At 42.5% G+C, this 19581-nt stretch overlaps 3 protein-coding genes across 5 annotated transcripts in view; 1 reads left to right on the top strand and 2 right to left on the bottom strand.

Annotated features, from left to right (window-relative positions):
• Positions 1–5600, bottom strand: part of LOC134796758 (uncharacterized) — a 161003-nt gene extending 155403 nt beyond the window's left edge. The window contains exon 1 of the mRNA XM_063768971.1: positions 3794–5600. Within this exon, the coding sequence (XP_063625041.1) occupies positions 4695–5582 (888 nt within the window). The 5' untranslated portion in view covers positions 5583–5600 and the 3' untranslated portion in view covers positions 3794–4694. The remainder of the gene's footprint in view (positions 1–3793) is intronic.
• LOC134796683 (uncharacterized) overlaps positions 1–19581 on the top strand; it is a 398919-nt gene that overhangs the window by 337307 nt on the left and 42031 nt on the right. For 2 of the 3 annotated variants that reach the window (XM_063768836.1, XM_063768837.1), the window contains exons 9-13: positions 45–1565; positions 2236–2496; positions 6922–7084; positions 7506–7674; positions 8300–11216. In XM_063768836.1, the coding sequence (XP_063624906.1) occupies positions 45–1565; positions 2236–2496; positions 6922–7084; positions 7506–7674; positions 8300–8501 (2316 nt within the window). In that variant the 3' untranslated portion in view covers positions 8502–11216. Of the gene's footprint in view, positions 1–44; positions 1566–2235; positions 2497–6921; positions 7085–7505; positions 7675–8299; positions 11217–19581 lie in introns of those variants that run through there. The other variant, XR_010144987.1, reaches the window with a different exon arrangement.
• LOC134796649 (synaptobrevin homolog YKT6) lies at positions 15382–17259 on the bottom strand. The gene is made up of 2 exons (XM_063768787.1): positions 17123–17259; positions 15382–17009 (listed from the first exon to the last, which is right to left on the bottom strand). Exon 2 carries the CDS (start codon positions 16950–16952, stop codon positions 16356–16358), a length of 597 nt encoding a protein of 198 aa, XP_063624857.1. The 5' UTR covers positions 16953–17009; positions 17123–17259; the 3' UTR covers positions 15382–16355.

Below are 19581 nucleotides of genomic sequence, written 5' to 3'. Positions count from 1 at the left end.
TTTCTTTTATGACCAAGAATTTTATTATGTCTTATCCGTTGCAGGATCCGCCTCTAGAACCAGAGCCGCCGGCAGCAGCAGACGCTCCGCACCCGTGTCCTGTGCCAGCCATAGGCGGCGCCTCGCCGAAGCGGGAGTTTGACGTGCGCGACGCGCTCCGTCTACCGCGGGAGCTGCCCGGCCCCGAGCCCGGCCCGCCGTCACCCGCACGAGGCTCGGCCGGTGCGTGCGCACCACAACCACCCCCGTCAGCGCCGCGACGCGCGCGTCTCGGCAAAGCCATGGCTCGCCGCTCCCTTGCCGGCGACGACACCGGCTTACTCCTCCAACCACCGACCGCGTCACACAGCGACGCCGACGATGACGTGCTCGCTATCTCCCCTCCTCTCTGCGTTCCCATCGATCTGTCCTCTTCTGATGAACGAACGACGCCTCTAGTCGATGTTAAGAAGGAGAACGAGGGCCCGACTTATTCCCCGCCGCGAAAGGCAGAGACGCTCGCCCTACGAGAACACAATATGGCCTTGATAGAGGCAGCTGCGGCACCCGATGCGCCTGAGACGGTCAAGCGGAGATACTCCAGACCGAAGCTGGAGATTGAAATGAAAGACGCGGAACTAGAAGATCCTTGCCGGACAAACGGCATTGGCGAACATGTGAAACTCCAGAAGCGCAGAAAGGTCTCGAGCGAACAGACCGAGACCCGCGTCGAGACAGTCACGAGAGAGCCTAAGAGGAAGACCCAGAAGCCGAGGCGGACACCCAAAACGCCCGCCGCGGAGAGAAAATCTCTGAAGAGGAAGTCAGATAAGTCCGCGGAGGAACCGGAGGCAAAGAAAGCTGTCGTGGAGCACTCTGCCGTCAGCGAGGACCCGCGGCTTAAGAACGTGGCTGCGCTTCCAGAAGATACCGTCTCCATGAAACCCAAAACTAAAAGTGCCGTACTGCTCGATAATTTGTTAAGGAAAAATAGTATTGATAGGTTGGACGCGAAAGGATACGGCTCCGACAAGGAGATCAATCCCGCTGAACTATTCTTTTCACCGAGCGAAAATATCGCGCAAACAAAAAAGACATTAAATATCAATAATAATATTGTGGATACCAATGGTACCGTCAATGGCGTTAGGTCCGCGGGATCGCCCGTGATAGAGAAAAAAGTAACCAAGAAAGCGTGTAAAATAGAGAAAATCGATTCTAAAATAACGCACAATTTAAAATCAGTATTAAAACCCACCGAGAAACAGGATTACGAGGAGGACGCTAAAGTGCCAACAAAGTGTGAAACCGAAAAGAATAGTACCGTGGTCTCTGACGAAGCAACTCTAACAGAGGCCGTAAAGGACAAAAGTGAGGCCGATAAAGACAAAAGTGAGTCCGCCACGGATGATAGTGTCAGTGTTAGTAATAAAGTTCCCGAAGTGAAGAAAGCGGTAAAGAAGCCTGAGGCCGTTAAAGAGGATGCCCCGAAGGAGGCCGAGAAGGAAACAGACAAGGAAAGGGCCAAGGAGGTTCCGAAGCCGGTGAAGCGGTGCAAGCTCGTCGACAAGGCTGTGGGAGAAAAGGTGAGTCTTTTTATAACTTTTTTTCTCTTCTCATAATAAGACTCAACTAATCCTATCTATATAGGGTTGGATAGGATAGGACCGCGCTTGTTGAAGGTTCGGCCAGTTAACGCCTATAAGCAGGTACTACCCCCTACAATACACGCACGCTCTATTGCGCGTAGTAGGGTCTCCCATCTAGTGGCTTAACCTTTTCGACGCCGTGTCAAACACAAAAGCTGTCACGCTGACGCCTCGTCACCGAAGTGTCAAAATTGAAATTGAACTTTATGCATATGCACGTAGGTCTATGTTGCTCTGTGGTCTGCGACCGATTAATCAGTCTTTGGCGTTGAACCTACGGTGCGGATATATCGGTCATTGGCGTCCAAAAGGTTAAATCTAAAAATAAAAACATGACGTTATTATGCTTCGCGCCAATGAATAAGCGCCTAGGGGGTTTCTGTGCTGCCCCTTACGTTCATGTACTTATGCTTTCTATAGGTAAACTGAGTAAGAAGTGGATAGATCGTGTGAAAGATGAACGGTGAACGTGATGATATGTGATAAAATAGATGTAGAAATCAACAAAGTCGAAGACTAAGCCTTATTATATTATCAGTCTATCCATGTGCCTTGTACCTACTCTCGTAGTTACAGTTCAGTATGATAACATTTCCGTTATCTTCAGGTGAAACTGTTCGCAAAGAAGCCCGTGATCAAGACCGACGAAGCTGCTCTCCTGGTGGAGGACGCGTGCGCGTCGCCGACGCCGAGTGCGGGGCGGCCGCGGCGGGTGCGGCGGCGGCGCTCGCTGGCCGGCGCCGCGCTGCGCCGCCGCCGCGCCGTGGCGCCGCCGCCCGAGCTGGCGCTGGAGCCGCGCGCGCCGCCGCGCTGGAGCAACGGCTGGACGTGGGACGGCGAGGATCACATCTCTAAAGTCTACCTCAATGTGAGTTACATAAGTTGCATTGTATCATTTTTTGAGGTGCTAATTATCTTTAGTATACTCCATATAGTAGGGGAGCCCGAGAGGGGACTATTTGTAGTTGCTCCAGCGTGACAGATTAAGTAACAGTTTTGAATGATTCGAGGTTAGTTTCACTAGACTTATATCGACCGAGATATGCACCGTGATTATCTTTTGTATTGTTTTCGAGCTCCCGATGTTTCGACGCAGTTACATGCATCTTGTTCACTGGTAACTGAAGATTGCGGGGGTAACAATACAAAAGGTAATCACGGTTCATATCCCGGTCGATATAAGTCTAGTAAGTTATGAGTGAAGGAGCCGTGGAGATTTACCTTAACCACTTTTAGCCGTCTATGTTGGTGGGCGAAGCGGTGGTGGCCGAGTGGATATGACTTCCGACTTTCGATCCGAAGGTCGCGGGTTCAAATCCTGGCTCGTACCAATGAGTTTTTCGGAACGTATGTACGAAATATCATTTGATATTTACCACTAGCTTTTCGGTGAAGGAAAACATCGTGAGGAAACCTGCATACATCTGCGAAGAAATTCAAAGGTGTATGTGAAGTCCCCAATCCGCATTGGGCTAGCGTGGGGACTATAGCCCAAGCCCTGTCGCGCATGAGAGGAGGCCTGTGCCCAGCAGTGGGACGTATATAGGCTGATTATTATATTATTATTTGTATGTCTTTCCCATCACGGAACAATGGTGTTCCGGACCTTTGGGAGGCGTGCGCGGAGCCGAAGCCAACACGTAGAGGCCCTTTTGACACTTTAATGAAATGTAAGGGGTACACCGAGCGGAGGCTGCCCTTGCCCGTGTCATGGGACGCACGCAGAGGCAGCACCCGCCAGGGTGTAAGGACTATTGAGAGTTGATGGAATCTAAAATGAACTAGGTTATTGGGTGAAAGCGATGGACTAAGAACTGAGCTATGGGGTAAAAAACCGGACGCCTGCCTAATAAAACGGTATGCAATTTTATTTCCGGCAGACGGTGACTCGCCCTCACAAGATGGGCCCCCACAAAAAGTGACATCTAGGATGGCTCAAGGGCAACACCGGTGTGAGCGGCTCAGGGGTGTCGAGAGGTGTGCGCCGCTTTCTACCCAGTTGCTGTTAACAGCCACTGTGCCAACTCGCGTCTTATGCATATTTCACTTCCACCCCTAGAGCTTATAGCTCTAACAACTCCACTCTGGCCGGCCGGCTAAGGCAAGCCAGAGGCAGAGAATCCTGTCCCACCCACCCTCCTTACGGGTAACAGAACTCACCGAACATATTATTATGTCTTTCCCATCACGGAACAATGGTGTTCCGGACCTTTGGGAGGCGTGCGCGGAGCCGAAGCCAACACGTAGAGGCCCTTTTGACACTTTAATGAAATGTAAGGGGTACACCGAGCGGAGGCTGCCCTTGCCCGTGTCATGGGACGCACGCAGAGGCAGCACCCGCCAGGGTGTAAGGGCTATTGAGAGTTGATGAAATCTAAAATGAACTAGGTTATTGGGTGAAAGCGATGGACTAAGAACTGAGCTATGGGGTAAAAAACCGGACGCCTGCCTAATAAAACGGTATGCAATTTTATTTCCGGCAGACGGTGACTCGCCCTCACAAGATGGGCCCCCACAAAAAGCGACATCTAGGATGGCTCAAGGGCAACACCGGTGTGAGCGGCTCAGGGGTGTCGAGAGGTGTGCGCCGCTTTCTACCCAGTGGCTGTTAACAGCCACTGTGCCAACTCGCGTCTTATGCATATTTCACTTCCACCCCTGGAGCTTATAGCTCTAACGACTCCACTCTGGCCGGCCGGCTAAGGCAAGCCAGAGGCAGAGAATCCTGTCCCACCCACCCTCCTTGCGGGTAACAGAACTCCCCAGGAGCACTCGGGTACGTGAGGTCGCTAATCCCCAACAGCTCGCCACAAGCTGCCCTGCGTTGACTGATTGCACTGGTAAAACCAGCGGGCGATGGGGTCGTCACATCCCTACGCCTCCATCCGCTACTATATTATTATTCTCTTTATTTATTTTTCGTCTTACGTTAGGTTTGTTATAATATGAATATAAAAGTAAAATATAAAAACACTTACAAAACAATAAAAAATACATATAAACACATTATAAAAAACCTAACCTAGGGTGCCGCCGGCAGCGGGGCTTGGCCCAAGCTGCCGGTGGTCAGGGCCGCAGAGTGAGGAACCGACGTACTATACGCGCCGTGTCCAATATTACCGCCTTCTGCATCTGACCCTTGATCCAACCACCCAGCGAGAGTCTCTCTAGGTGATGGTCGAGACTCTTCGCTATGAGACCGTTCGCTGACACAACTATCGGAACAATGATCGTCGAGTCAACATCCCACATGGCGGTAATCTCGTGAGCTAAGTCTAGGTACTTGCTGGACTTGTCCTTCTCGGCCTTCACGAGATTCTCATCATGGGGGATGGTGACGTCGGCGAGCACGGCCCGGCGCTGCGATCGGTCTATCAGCACGATGTCAGGCTTATTGGCGACAATAGTCCTGTCGGTGATGATAGATCGATCCCAATAGAGCGTGGCACGACCATTCTCGAGAACAGGCGCAGGTAAGTACTTGTAGTACGGTACTTCGCGGTCCACAAGGCCGTATAGAAGAGCAAGTTGCTGGTGAATAATCCTGGCTACGAGATTATGTCTGTGCAAGTACTCACCGTTAGCAAGATGAGAACAACCGGAAATTATATGCCTGAGTGACTCTCCGGGACGGCGGCATGCCCGACAAATGTCGACCGTACCGTCCTTCAGGATATATTTCCGATAGTTGTTCGTCATCATCACTTCGTCCGCAATTGCACAGGCAAAACCCTCGGTTTCTCCGAAGAGGTCCCCGAATCGTAACCAGTTCACCGACGCGAGCAGGTCCACATCGGGTCCCGTGAGGGCCTTGTAGAACCGCCCGTGTAGCGCCTTACTCTCCCATGCCGCCTTGCGATCCGCAGTACTTAGTACCACAGGTTTGCGCCAGTTCTCGTTTGCCAAGGAGAGCGGCGTGAGGTTCCTGTCTACTGCCACCACATCACGATGCATCCCACACTCGTTGTTAAGGAAATAATTCCTGAGATTGTACACCTCGCGGTTGTGGAGATCCTTGGCGTTTAGGAAGCCTCGGCCTCCACACTTCCGTGGGATGTACAATCTCATAACTGACGAGCGTGGGTGTAGCATGCGATGTGTGGTGAGCAGTGACCGGACCCTCCGATCCAGGGCGTCCAGCTCGGTCTGAGTCCACCTTAGTATGCCAAAGGAGTATGTGAGAAGAGGCATTACCCAGGCGTTGAAGGCGCGCACTTTGTTGCCTCCTGACAAAAGACTGTTAAGGACTTTTGTGAGCCGACTGAAAAAGCGCTCCTTCACCGACCGTCTAATACCCTCGTCCTCAATACCCAACGACTGTGACATACCAAGGTATTTATAGGTCTCTGATTCAGAGATAGACCTGAAAGACATTGTCTCAGAAAGTTGTAAATTTGTTGAATTTACAACCTTCCCCTGCTGTACATGCATAACCGCACATTTATCGACACCAAACTCCATGTTGATGGCACTACTGAAGACTTCGGTGGTTTTCAGTAGCTCCAACAAGCCTTGGGTATTTGGTGCAAATAATTTGAGGTCATCCATGTACAGAAGGTGAGAAATAACTTCACCCTCTCTCCGAAGCCGGCAACCTAGTCCCAAATCCTTCAGCAAGGTGCTGAGGGGATTCAGAGCTATAGCGGACTCAGACTGTCGCCCTGAAATATTCCTCGCTCAATCCTTATAAAATCCTGTGGGCCAGGTCGGTCATCCCCGCCTCCTGGTTGACGAAGGACTGTGGTCCACTGCCCCATACACGCGCTTAGGAAGGCTCTCAAAGCTGCATCAACTTTGTACAGCTCTAAGACCCTCCCCAGCCATGAATGAGGCACCGAATCATAGGCCTTCTTGTAGTCAATCCAAGCGGCTGAGAGGGCCCCCTTGGTCCGCCGGATTTGTTGGCAGATGGTCATGTCTATGAGGAGGAGCTCTTTAGTACCACGGGACCCAACCCTACATCCATTTTGAGCAGAGGCCAAAATATTGTTTGCGACAATGTGCGCGTTGATTTTTGCTCTCAAAATGGATGTAAGGAGCATATTATTATTATTATTATGTTGGTGGGCAGTTAAAAGTGAAGGAGCCGTGGAGATTTACCTTAACCACTTTTAGCCGTCTATGTTGGTGGGCAGTTAAAAATAGTTATGAAAACGGACCAAAGGAAAAAACATCGTTGAGTAAATCCTTTTCAAAAAATTCTAAGATCGGGATCCAATTCAATACCACCTAGCTCGCTCTTCAAACATACATGTAGTTGGACGTTCACCACCGATCCCGTTGCATGTTACAGAACGACAGCCGGCTGGACCGCACGGCGCGCTGCTGGTCGCGCATGACGCACGCGAGCGGGGACCGCGTGGCGCGCGGGGACTGCGTGCTGCTGCGCGCCTCCTCGGCGCGCGCGCAGCCCTTCGTGGCGCGCGTCGCCCGCCTCTGGGAGAACCCCGACGACGGTGAGTGGACGGATCAATGTATGTGATGTATAATATGTATGTAGCTTTGATAGTCTACTGATGCGATTAGAATGATTCTTTATCGTATTCTACGCTCCCAAATGTTCGTTTTGGCTTCAGTTTTGAATCTTCAGCAACTACATTCCACAATTATACTTACCATTCATCAACAACAACGATGACAGGAAAAGCATCCATTAGATGATTTATTACAATTACGACTACTTTTTGCTGAAAGGTTTTCTGAATCACTTTTAGTGATAACACTACGTTTTATGTCTCTACTTTGAACTCACCTTCTTGCTTTCTTTTTTTCTCTTGCGTGTATGTACGATAATATAACTTCTCCTCTTCGCTTCCTTCAAAGATTTAACGAATGATTTCGTCTACTTGATTTTTATGTCTTGTTTGTTTGACTCAGGTGAAATGATGGTGTCCCTCGTGTGGTACTACCGGCCGGAGCACACGCACGGCGGCCGGCAGCCGGACGACGCGCCGGACGAGGTGTTCGCGTCCCGCCACCGCGACGCCAACTCCGTCGCCTGCATCGAGGACAAGTGTTACGTGCTCACCTTCAACGAGTACTGTCGGTGAGTGAGGGTTACACTTAATGGTGGCTTTCCCACTATGCTCCTACCGCTGTCCGAAGTCAAAAAAATAATAATATTCAAAATATATTTATGTCAAGAAATAAAAGTCGTCGTTAAAAGTATTTTTGAACGCTAGGGCGCCTTGTCTTGCGCCGGCTTAAAATCGGGTTTTCGCATTAAAAGGTGCCAAACACAATAGAGTTCACTTTACATTGCGCTATTGTAAATCAAGTGCCATTAGGTGGTATTCCACCTGTCCAATGTGTATTGCGTCTCACATTTTGCTTAATGAGAGATTGAGATGCAATGACATTGGACAAAGTAATTGGATAGGTGGAATACCACCCTTAGGGTATCGAGACGGTCCTTCCACTTCGATCCCAATACAGCCTTTTGTATAATAACTTACTGCCCGATTCGAACTTTAAGATACGTCAATTAATAGATCTAGAAACGATATGGATTAGATATGTCAGTGTCAAAAGTGACGTTTTTGTTTGAAGAAACGTCACACTAATTACCTGTCTTATGTACAATAAAGTGTTTACATACATACATACGTATCTTAAAGTTCGTATTGGGCCGTTAGCTAGTTAACTAATGTCATCCCATTTACCAATTCCAGATACAGGAAGCGGCTAAAAGCTATCGAGGAGGGCGTGACAGTGGCGCCATCTATCGTGCCGCCGATGCCGGCGGCGGACATCACGCCGGCCGTGGCCACGAACGACTCCAAGCTGCCGCCCACAGTCTCCCCCGAGCTCGTACTCTTCTGCCGCAAGATCTACGACTTCCGCTCTAAGAAGATCCAGGTCCCTAACAAGTGAAAACACCAAAGTTAATTTAGGACTCCCTCGTAGACCCTAATACTAGTACAAAACGTTCCCGGTGCAAATAGTAGTATCGCCATTTTTGTATGATTATTCGTACGCCGTTCCCCTGTGTTGCTATGTGACGTGATTTGGCGTATCGCTACTTATGTTGATTTCGTTTCGTTGAAGAAGTATCAAGTGATGCCTTTTATAATGTGTAAGTAGGTTGTAAGTGACGGACGGTTTGTGTAGTGATAGCGACGTATTATCTATAATTTGCTTAGAGTGCGCTGCGTCCTATTTATGTATAATTTCTGTAGGAACTGAGTGTAAAATTTAATCTATTTTCTCGTAGATGATTGGATTACGGCTAACGATAAGTTTCGATTAGGCTGGATGTAAAAGGCATTTATAATTACTTTTAATTTACCTTATTGTTACATTGTTGTCAATGTAGAGTCTATATTAAATTATTATTTTTAGTTAAGCATATTATTTTAAATCAGTGCAAGGCCTGGTCCGCTACCGGCCGAGGATCTCCCAGTTTTCTGTTTACGTTCCTTCACGTTCAAATCATTACCATATTTACAATTTTTTACGAAGCCATCAAATGAAAAAATATTGTGTGATAAAGTTTGATCATTGTATGTATCTATTATCATGTGAAATAAAATCATTATGGATTTTTTTATGTAATACAATCAATTGCTGACAAATGAAGCTTGTAGTGATCACTCTCTGTGACGCGTACATCGCACACTGCTGAGTATTTACAGCTGACACAGCGTCGCATAACATTATTATGAATCTTAACGCCATGTCGTAAGGTCTGTTTTAGACTGTTTTTTGGAATTTACAAGGTCCTAAAGAATTGGATTGTTTGTTCCCTCAGTGTGCGAAGTATAGCGAGTGCGTGAATGTATCTTTACCTATGTATACAATATATCAGTCGTAGTTTTGAACATATACATGTATTGAGTAGATATTTCTATTAAATATATATGTGGAGTACTCTGCCTTGGAAGGAATTGATTTATATACTGCATTTCGGCTCTCTGTACGATTTCGGTTTTCCCATTTCTTTACGAAGACTGAGCGAGGCGAGTGTCTCACGCCGTCAATTGAATCGAAATTCGAAAATGTTACAATTTCGTTTCGCGCAATTTTTCATCCAGTAATAAACATAAAAATGAAAATAACAAATGGGAACATTGTAACATATTTTAAATGTAATGTTAGAGCGTTAGTGTATCGGTCGCTGAGTGGAAAAGAGATATATGAGCGACTGTAATAGTGAAATCTCTTTATCATTAGAGACATAATTTTTAAGTAGCGCAGTACATAAAGTAAAAAAAAAGTATATTTAACGTTATAACTCCCGCGTGGAAGTTCGTCAAAGGGCATTTATACGTTTGCAACTTCTGTAGGTACTTACTTCCTTCGCTGAGTCTGGCCATCAAAAGTTATACCATAAAAACAGCATACAAAAAGGTGTACACATATGTTTGTTATGGTACAACTTTCGTGGGCCACACTACTATCCTTGACGTTTAAGTTGATGTTGTTTTTGTAAATACGCCTTTGTTATTCCTCGCAAAATTTATTATTCCGGCGGAGAAGAATCTAATTCGAATTAAGATGATAATTGTTACATATAACATCATCACCGCCGGTCTATTCCAAAGCATTAGTTCTATGTCTATTTTCTTTTTTTCATTGCTTCATGCCAAAAAATTAGCTGCAAACATAATTGTTCAGTAATATGATACCAATCTCGTCTACTTAGGTTACAAGAATGTTAACAGAGGCTGCGACTTCCCCACTGAACATTTCTTTTGGCGTGACATTTTACCAATGTCTTGGACATGGCGGTTTAGAAAAAACGAAAAGATATGGAATGCTGTAACTATGAAAAAAATAGGTATTCCATCCATCTATAGATGAATATCAATAACTTAACACATTCACTGCCGGGTCACTGGCAGGCGGGTTCTCCGTTTGTAGGCGCTTTTCGCTACATACGGTTTTTACCGTGGTATCAGCTGCTACGCTCTTAGCGAGTAGCTCACGTCACGCCGGCACTGAATGTGTAAAGCCGCCTTCCGTGCGTACACATAAGATTCAAAATCGTTTAACTGCCATGTCCTTGTTACCATAACGACTAAGAAAGTATGCCATTCTTCTATACTGTACGTATTGATTGAGCCTAAGTGATGTAGTTTTACTGAAGCCCGTAGCTAGATTATAGCGCGTAAGGTGCCAACTGAGAACAGAAATCGGACTTTTTATTTATTCCATAAAACTGGGATTAGGTACTTCACAATAAAGTCCAAATTCGAAAGAAGCGGGTCAGTTTCATGGAATTAATGGGAGATAGGAATCTTGAAATGAAACAAAATTGTCCCCAGTTTTCGTATGCAGACTCTGATAACGTTATTGTCTTCTCATTATTAATTAATTAGACTAAATAAGTAAATTCCATAATAATTAACTACTATAAGTGAGAACTCTCCCTTGCTTGTAGACCATTTGTTACCCGTTCTCAGAGTTGCAGTCAATGATTTTTTTTAGAATTAGTTTTACTAATAAGAAAAAAATACCTTGTTTTTATTATTTAATTTATTTGTTTCAATGAAAATTATATAGGTATATTTTTATTATTGTAATCTACATAGTTATGTTGGCTGTAATTTAATATTGATGTAATTAATATATGTATTTTTATTTCAACCTGTGTTTTATTTGTGCCATTATGTCGACACGACAACATAACGACAATTCCGTATTCAAAACGAGATGCAATTCTGTAGTCTGATTTCTGCTGAGTTTCGAGACATAGGACCTACCCTATGTAACAATTGAAAATCGTTATATTCGTTTCGTTATCGATCTATCTCTCTTGCATATACATATCTCTCTCTATCTATCTCTCTTGTATAATAGAGAGGCAGATAACGTGTTTCGATGTTGGCGCTACCTAGAATCTCTGAGCCGTTAGAGATTCGTGTAGTTACCATAAAGCAATTGAGTGGGGATCTCACCATAAATAATTAAGACACTCATAACAGTAAATATCGATTATTTATTGAACAACGTCTAGAATAATACACACGAACAGCAGTATATTTGCCATTCGAGTTATGAATGTAGGTATATACTCCTCAAAGGATGTCTACTTTTCCAGCAACTCAGTTACCAGTCTAAGAAAAATACACCTTTTTCAATTTCATTATATGCGGCACACCCGCACACCTTATTCGTTATTATTCGGTAAATATTTATTGCTTTAGGTACTAAGGATCTGGAGGCAACCGCGAAAGTCAAAACTCAAAAGGTACCTCTACCTCTGTGCGTTCCTATACCAAATGCCACAGAGATTTTCGAGATAGTCTCCTGGCCCTTATATTTCACGTTATATTTAAACACAATGATTAGGCGGGTCCACACAACGAGCCACCTCGCGAGAAAATTGCCGCGCAAAGCATTCAGTTTGTGTAGACCCGCCGTGTAACCAGGTAGGTATATTACCTACTACCTACCAGAGATATACGAGTTTAACGGCATAGATACAAAAAAAAACAACTTTCCAACTGCACTTTATCAATTGCAGAGATGTTTTAAAAACCTGCCAAGTGCGAGTCGGACTCGCGCACGAAGGGTTCCGTACCATTACGCAAAAAACGGCAAAAATAAACCACGTTTGTTGTACGGGAGCCCCACTTAAATATTAATATTGATCTGTTTTAGAAGGTGTTCGTTGTTATAGCGGCAACAGACATACATCATCTGTGAAAGATTCAACTGCTAGACAGTTGATGAGTTGCTATCACGGTTCATGAGATACAGCCTGGTGACAGACAGACGGACGGATAGACGGACATCGAAGTCTTAGTAATTGGGTCCCGTTTTGACCCTTTCGATACGGAACCCTAAAAACGATTCTATAAATTAACTTTTTAAATAGGAGGACCGAAAAATAAGTCAGGGATTCCCAGCTGTGATCACTGACTTGTTACCAGCGGTTACAATTGGGATTTTTTTCTCAATTGTTACTATTGGGAAAAAATCCAGTACAGTGGAAACTGGATAAGTGGAATCGCAAGGGACCGGCTGTTTAGTTCCGCTTATCCAGGTTTTCCATTTATCCAGTTTTCCACTTAACCAGGTTCAAATAAAACGTTTTCTCACTTACAGAGGCTCTCGCTAACAGAGGTTGTGGATGCTAGTAATGTCGCTTATAGAGGTCACGTATGGTATGATCAAGACTTAAATAAGCATCTTTTATTAAATATGTATGTAGATATGTACGTATTAACAAAAATAGGTATGTAATCCTGACTTTAAAAAAAGCAATACTGTAAATAATCCACAGTACCTACTCGCATACAATTTTCAAACTTACAAAAACAAAATCACTCCTAATATTTATTTATGCAAGAGAAACGAGTATGGTTAAATAAATCAATGTACCGATTGTACTTTAATGCAAAAAAACTGAACGATGTGTGATCTCATACAAAATACGTAGTTAAAACACGAACCATAATGTTAACGAAACAAACTACCCTCCTTGTGACGGTTTATTAAAAATACAAATTTTATAACGCCGAGCTATTCCACTCATAGAGGTTTCGGAGACGGCTGCTTCCAGTTACAGAGGTAAAAATAAGAAATTTTCGAAAAAATGGATTTCGCTTATAGAGGTCCCAAAATTCCACTTATAGAGGTAATTCGTTGCCAAGGGACTGGAACCGAGAACTTGGGTCCACTTAAAGAGGTTTTCCACTAACCCAGGTTCCACTTATCCAGTTTCCACTGTACTTTAGTAGTTGCTTGTGCTTAACGGAATATCCTTCAAACTTTAGTTAAAATAGGTACATAAACATAATACACATTGAAGTACTAATATTTATCAGAATCATTTTTTATGTTGATTAATAAACTTCGAGCAACACGGAAGGGAGGCGGCATTCGCACTATTTCCCCTCTGCCGAGGTACAAGATTAGCGCGTCAATCTAATCTAGCGCGGGTAATAAAACTAGTTGCACTTGGATTTTTCACTAGACCGAGTCCAGACTAGGGTTGCCAGATGGTCGGGATTTGGCGGGATTCTCCCGATTTTTAGCATGTGTTCCCGATTCCCGACAAAGTGAAAATTGTCCCGAAAAATAGCTTCACGTTGTAAAACAATAATTTCAAGTTCCGAACTATCGTCGAGCCAGCGAGCGACCCGCGTCGAGCGATGAGCGAGAGACTGTTCAAGATTTAAAAGAATTTATACTTTTTTTTATATTAAAAACGTCTATGGGCAGAGCAGCTGACGTCGTGCCAATAGTGTTAAATATCGTTGTTTTTAATACAATTACTTTTTCCCGACTTAAGTCCCAAAATCCCGAAAAATTTATATTTTTTCCCGATAATAGCGCCTTTCGATCTGGCAACCCTAGTCCAGACGCGCGCGTGAACACTGCTGCACAAAAATGCCTGTTTGCTCGGTTTATTGTTATAAAAAGAGGTCGGGGACATCAAATTTACAAAAAGAAAGTGTTACATTTCACATGTAATATTTTTTTAAACATATCATACGTTTAATTACATTCAAACACAATTATTATATTTTAGTTTCATGTAATTGTTGGATTTTATATCGATTTTGCTCGCTCAGTACAAATTGCGGATCGGTCGAGCGACAAATCCGACTTCTCATCTCTCAGAATACAATAACATACTTCAACGAAAATGTGTTAGTGTGCGTGTTGTGACACTTGTCACTCGTCCGTACACAAAAAGAGATCGAGGTTTGCCAGATTTGTCTTTGACGTGTGTCATTTTCTATGTATTTGTGTCGTCATTACAGATTGAATTTTGTATGCAAGTGTGTGAGAAGTGCGACTGTGTGCACCTTTCCCCCCGTGAAAAATGGCAGAAAGATTTGTACGGTGAGATATGGCTTGGGCCCCTCCCTTCCGATGTGTCGGAAGCCGGTGTTGCTCGAAGTTAATAAACGTCCGTTTGATTCCCCGCAAATTCTGTTCAAAAGCCAGTGTTCCAGTAAATTCATTACAATACGATTATAAATATACAACTTACAAATATGAAAATACTGTTACTCCACGTATTTGTTCAAGACCTTTAGAACTTAGCCAATATCATAATACAAAAATGGTATCTTGTTTTCCTTTATACAATACATTCTGCAGTTCTAATAACAGTCTAGCTAGGACTTTCGGACTTTCTCTAGGTTAGGTATTATTTATATTTTATCATTATTATTATACCATGTATTTTATGACTTTAATTTGTGTAAGACATACCTTCACAATTATTGGCAATGAGGGTAGTAAATATAACCATAAAAACTTGTCATTTTTTAAAACTTCCACATTGCGGCTTTATTGTCAGTAATAAAAAAAAACAATACCATCTGAGATGATTATTTTTTTAACTAATACAATGTTAATTGGGTATGATATTCGCTTTAAATCTAAGGCTCACTTGGGCGTTTATAAGCCATAGTCAAAATAAAATTTATTGAGCTTTTCTTCTCATTTCCTTCATTGGTTTACATAGGTACTATATAAATTGTATAATCCATTTAAATATAGATCTTACTGTTCACACATTAAAAGTTAAAATTGTATTGACAATTTTTATTAATTAATCATCTCAAATAATGTCAAGTATATATGTACCACATTTTAAACAATCTAATAAACCTATTTTTAGTCAACTAACATTGCAATAATTTTAGCTAATTATATGAAGTTACAACTAACCTCTGGTTTTATAAACATTTTGGTGGGCAAAAAACAGAATAGCTTGGATCTATATCAACCAATAGCCTATTAAGTAGTATAAAGTAATGTAAAAAAGGGAATGTAAATAAAACATACATTACACAATTAAAAATAAGTGAGATAAGTATTTAGATATTTCATAGACACAATATTCAAAAAGTAGGTACAATCCAAGAAATAACACATAATTCTGATGATTCCCAACATTAATATCTGTTTAGGCTACAATTACAATTAAAAAAACATGAGTCACACGTCATACTATAAATAAGGTGATAGGTTTGAACTTTTGAAATTATAAGATAACATATTCCAACATCACAACTGTGAAAACCCAGTGTTGAACAAACTTTAACACATCTTTATTGTATTCATACAGTATGGTTTAGTATGTAATATTCATATCAATTAGACATAAAACTACACACACATTAAGCCTTTCGCTGCCGCGCCAGGCACATATGATGATTTTAGTATGCATCATTACGAGTGTGGCATTCAACATGTTAAGTAAGATACAGTGTCATCTAAAATCATTTTAACCACTAAATAGGCCTTGTTAAAATTGTAGACGAGGCAACTGTATAAAGTAAATGTTTGTGATGTTCAAAGACAATTACAAAACTAAATATAAAAATATACAACGGACAAATTGATTGAATCTAACAAAACTTGTGCTATTCACATAGATTACTTTGACATCATTAGTTTCGCTTAGCATTGTAGCTAAACTAGCAATATGATTTGAAAAAAAAGCTGTTTATATGACCTTACTAACATACATTGGAATAATCATTCTACTAACATTGGTTATCTATGGCATTAGCAGGATAACACCATAAAACTAAACATTATACATTTGATTACACAAAGTACATCTAAAATACCCCAAAATAATCATAGTCAAGTAAAACAATAGCAGAATATTAATGAGTTTCCCAGTTTTAAGCAAAAGCTTATAACATCACATCACACACAATACACATTTATTATTTAATAATGTCTATGTATGGTATAACATTAATACTTTGCTCTAAAACAACTATGGCCATTCAAATGACACATAGTTCTTCAGAAGTTACAGCAGCTATTGGTCTTTCGGGCAGTCTTGTAGAATGCTTTACTGTGGTAAGACAAGCTGTCAGACTTAGCAACAAGGTCATCTAGTTTTTCACCTCTCTCTAACACTGCCTTTATTGTGTCATGTAAGATAATCTTTGTCTCATCTAAGTCCTCCTGGATTTTTGTAAGAGCATCAGCTTCTCTGGGGTTCTGGTACTTGACTAAATATTGTGGCAACACAGGGAAGTCTACAGTTGTGTTGTTGGCTGTCGGCCAAGTGGTAGCGGGCACTCTTGCTGTGAACTCATCCAATATTTTGGTAATCAATGTGTGCGCAACTCTGCTGGGGTATTCATGGTCTGAAATAAGGACGCCTGCTAGGTTGTCCGCTCTCACATACACTTGCAGCATATACTCTCCTTCCTTTACTGACTGTCTGGCAGCTGGCTGTGTCCTCTCCGCCATAGTTTTACTAACAAATGACATGAACTCTTGTACTGAACCTTTTTGGAAGTAGCTAAAACTTGATAAGTCGTAGGCATCTTTTAAAATTGTCGCACTGTTTACTCCTTTGTACAGAACTAGAAGCCCGTACACTTTCACCATTTTGACGGGAGTTGCAAACCTTGATCACTGGTATCACTTCACGAGTCAAATGGCGCGCTGCAATGAACAATGAAGACAATATAGTAAGGCAAATTAACTTATTAAAACCTTGATTAATCGACAATCCAAATGATGAAATCCTAATAACAAATAGATAAGAAGCTCCTTACATCAAAATATTGGTTGCCGTTCAAATATAATTTCAAATCACTTTCTTTACGTGAGCATAGCAAATATTAAATTTTAGATAATATGTAGTAATTAATTCCACATAATTCACACAAAATCACAGAACAAGTGAGATCGCTTACGTCACTTGATTTACGTCAGTCCAAAACTCATGTCAAATAATGGTCAAATGTCAATACGAACATTCTTACAGCCGTAATGCCGTAACACACTATTTTGAATATTTCTACGAATTTAAGAATGTCTTAAACATCTTTCGGTTAACACGATACGCCTAATAGTATAGTGATGGACAATGAATCACGGACCTAGAGAGTAAACCGGACAGAGTACATTAGCCAAAAAGTGTGTCCACATGAGAAGTCAAGGTGGGCCGTTGCATCTCTTTCTAATTAGGGTGACCATAAGTCATATGTATGTGGGATATTAGGATAACATTGAATATATAGTTTGGCCAGGATCTTTTCTTATCCGTGCATAGTTATAGAGAATCATACTGTATTTTCGCTGTACTAGTATTATGGCCTGAAAAGGGATGGATATAGTTTTTTTTCTCTTCTGTAAAACGCTTCACACAACCTTAGGCACTTAATTTAGTTGTTCTAAAAGCTGTTGCTAATAGGCGCACTGGACCACGAACGGCACGAACATGGTGGATCGTCAGGAATGTGGTCCGCCGTAACGTCTGTCAAGAACACGGGTATGAGTGAGAGAGATAGAGAGACAGATATGGTGACAGAACCAGAGGGTCTACCGCGAACCAAGTTCGACGTGTTGCCTCTCTGTCACACTTACGTACGAATTTACAAGTGCGACAGAGAGACAAAATGTCGAAAGTGGTTTGGGGTAGGCCCTCAGGGCAGTGGGGGATTTACAGTATTTGCCGTCCTAGGCCCCAGGCCCTGTAGCAAGCACTAGACGCCCCTTTCTCAGCACCCATCATATAGACTGCCACCCTAGGCCCGGGCCTACTCGGCCTTAGAGCAAATCCGCCACTGCCTCAGGGTCGCGTGGATCCGCTACGCCCGTTTGTTATAGTTTTTAACTAGGACGCTTGTCACGGGAGCATAAATTAAATTAAAAATATAAATATCATTTATTATCAGGCGACTAAGGGGCTGTCCATAAATTACGTCATCGATTTTTGACGATTTTGGACCCCCCCCCCCTATAATCATCCAAAAATCATGCATCAAATGACCCCATTTCCTCCTACTGCATGCTACCGTCATCCGATGTCCAGACCCCCCCGCCCCTAATTTGAAATGACGTAATTTATGAATAGCCCCTAAGGCCCATAGATACATACCTTACAAACTAACATACGTACAATAGTAAAAATCTTACAAGCTAAAAATTATTTCGGCGTCACCGAAAACCATAAACACCGAAGTTCGCAAATTGCGAGCATCTTTCTCTGTCACTGTAATTACTCCTTTATAGGAGTAAAAGAGAAAGATGCCCGTAATTTGCGAACTTCGGTGTTCACGGTGGTAGGCCATCTGTGCGAAAAGAGAAGAGTCGTGAAATGTAAAGAAACTAGTGATGTGCCGTTCCCAGTAAATTTTCCAAAGAGGGTAAGCCCTCATACGCACGAGCGCTTTTTCAACGCGCGTTAAAAAAGCGCGTTAGAATGAAACAAATGGAAACATGTGTATTTGTTCACACGATGGTGGTGGCGCTTTTTATCAAGCCTTGTTTTTTTTTTTCGACTTTAAGCGTTGGTCGTTAAATCGAATTTAGCGTGTGAACGGATTCAACCCCTTTTGTAACGCGCGTTGAAAAAGCGCTCGTGCTTATGAGGGCTAAATTCCCAGTAACGTTTCTGAGGGGCTACCGCGAAAACCGAAATTCGCAAATTGCGGGGATCTTACTCTTTTACTCCAATGAAGGCGTAATTAGAGTGACAGAGAAAAATGCCCGCAATTGACGATTTTCGGTATTGGCGGTAGCCCTACTGGTATCGTCCCAAAAGTCAGTAAATTACGATAAACTTCTATTTTCTTTTATTATCTATGTGTTTTTTTATTATTATAACAATTTATAAATGTGTTTGTAATGTTTAAGGACTTTGGATTTCAATTTTTGCAATTATTTATTCTGTATTGGCTCTCATTTCACCAATTTAAACATGCCGAAATAAATACATACCTATTTATGAAAACTTACGTTTAAGTACGTAATAAGAATTGTGTAAAACCATAAAGGAAGTGGTAAAACTGGTTCTCATCGTGCCGACATCATGGTCACCCTAATGAGTTTGACAATGTCTAACTTGTATTTTTATCGTAAAATGTAATAATTGTGGCTTCCTTGTGAAACGATATTACACAATTAGAAATTATTTCACTCCCACAACCTTTAACGCAACATTTCTTCACCATTTTTAAGAAATTTTGCATTCACGTGTTTTGTAAATATGTCATCAGGTTAGGGATAC

This window comes from Cydia splendana, chromosome 14, assembly GCF_910591565.1.
Source record: "Cydia splendana chromosome 14, ilCydSple1.2, whole genome shotgun sequence".
Lineage (NCBI taxonomy): Eukaryota > Metazoa > Arthropoda > Insecta > Lepidoptera > Tortricidae > Cydia > Cydia splendana.
The sequence above is the reverse complement of the archived record's forward strand: the minus strand, read 5'-3'. Positions and strand labels throughout refer to the sequence as shown.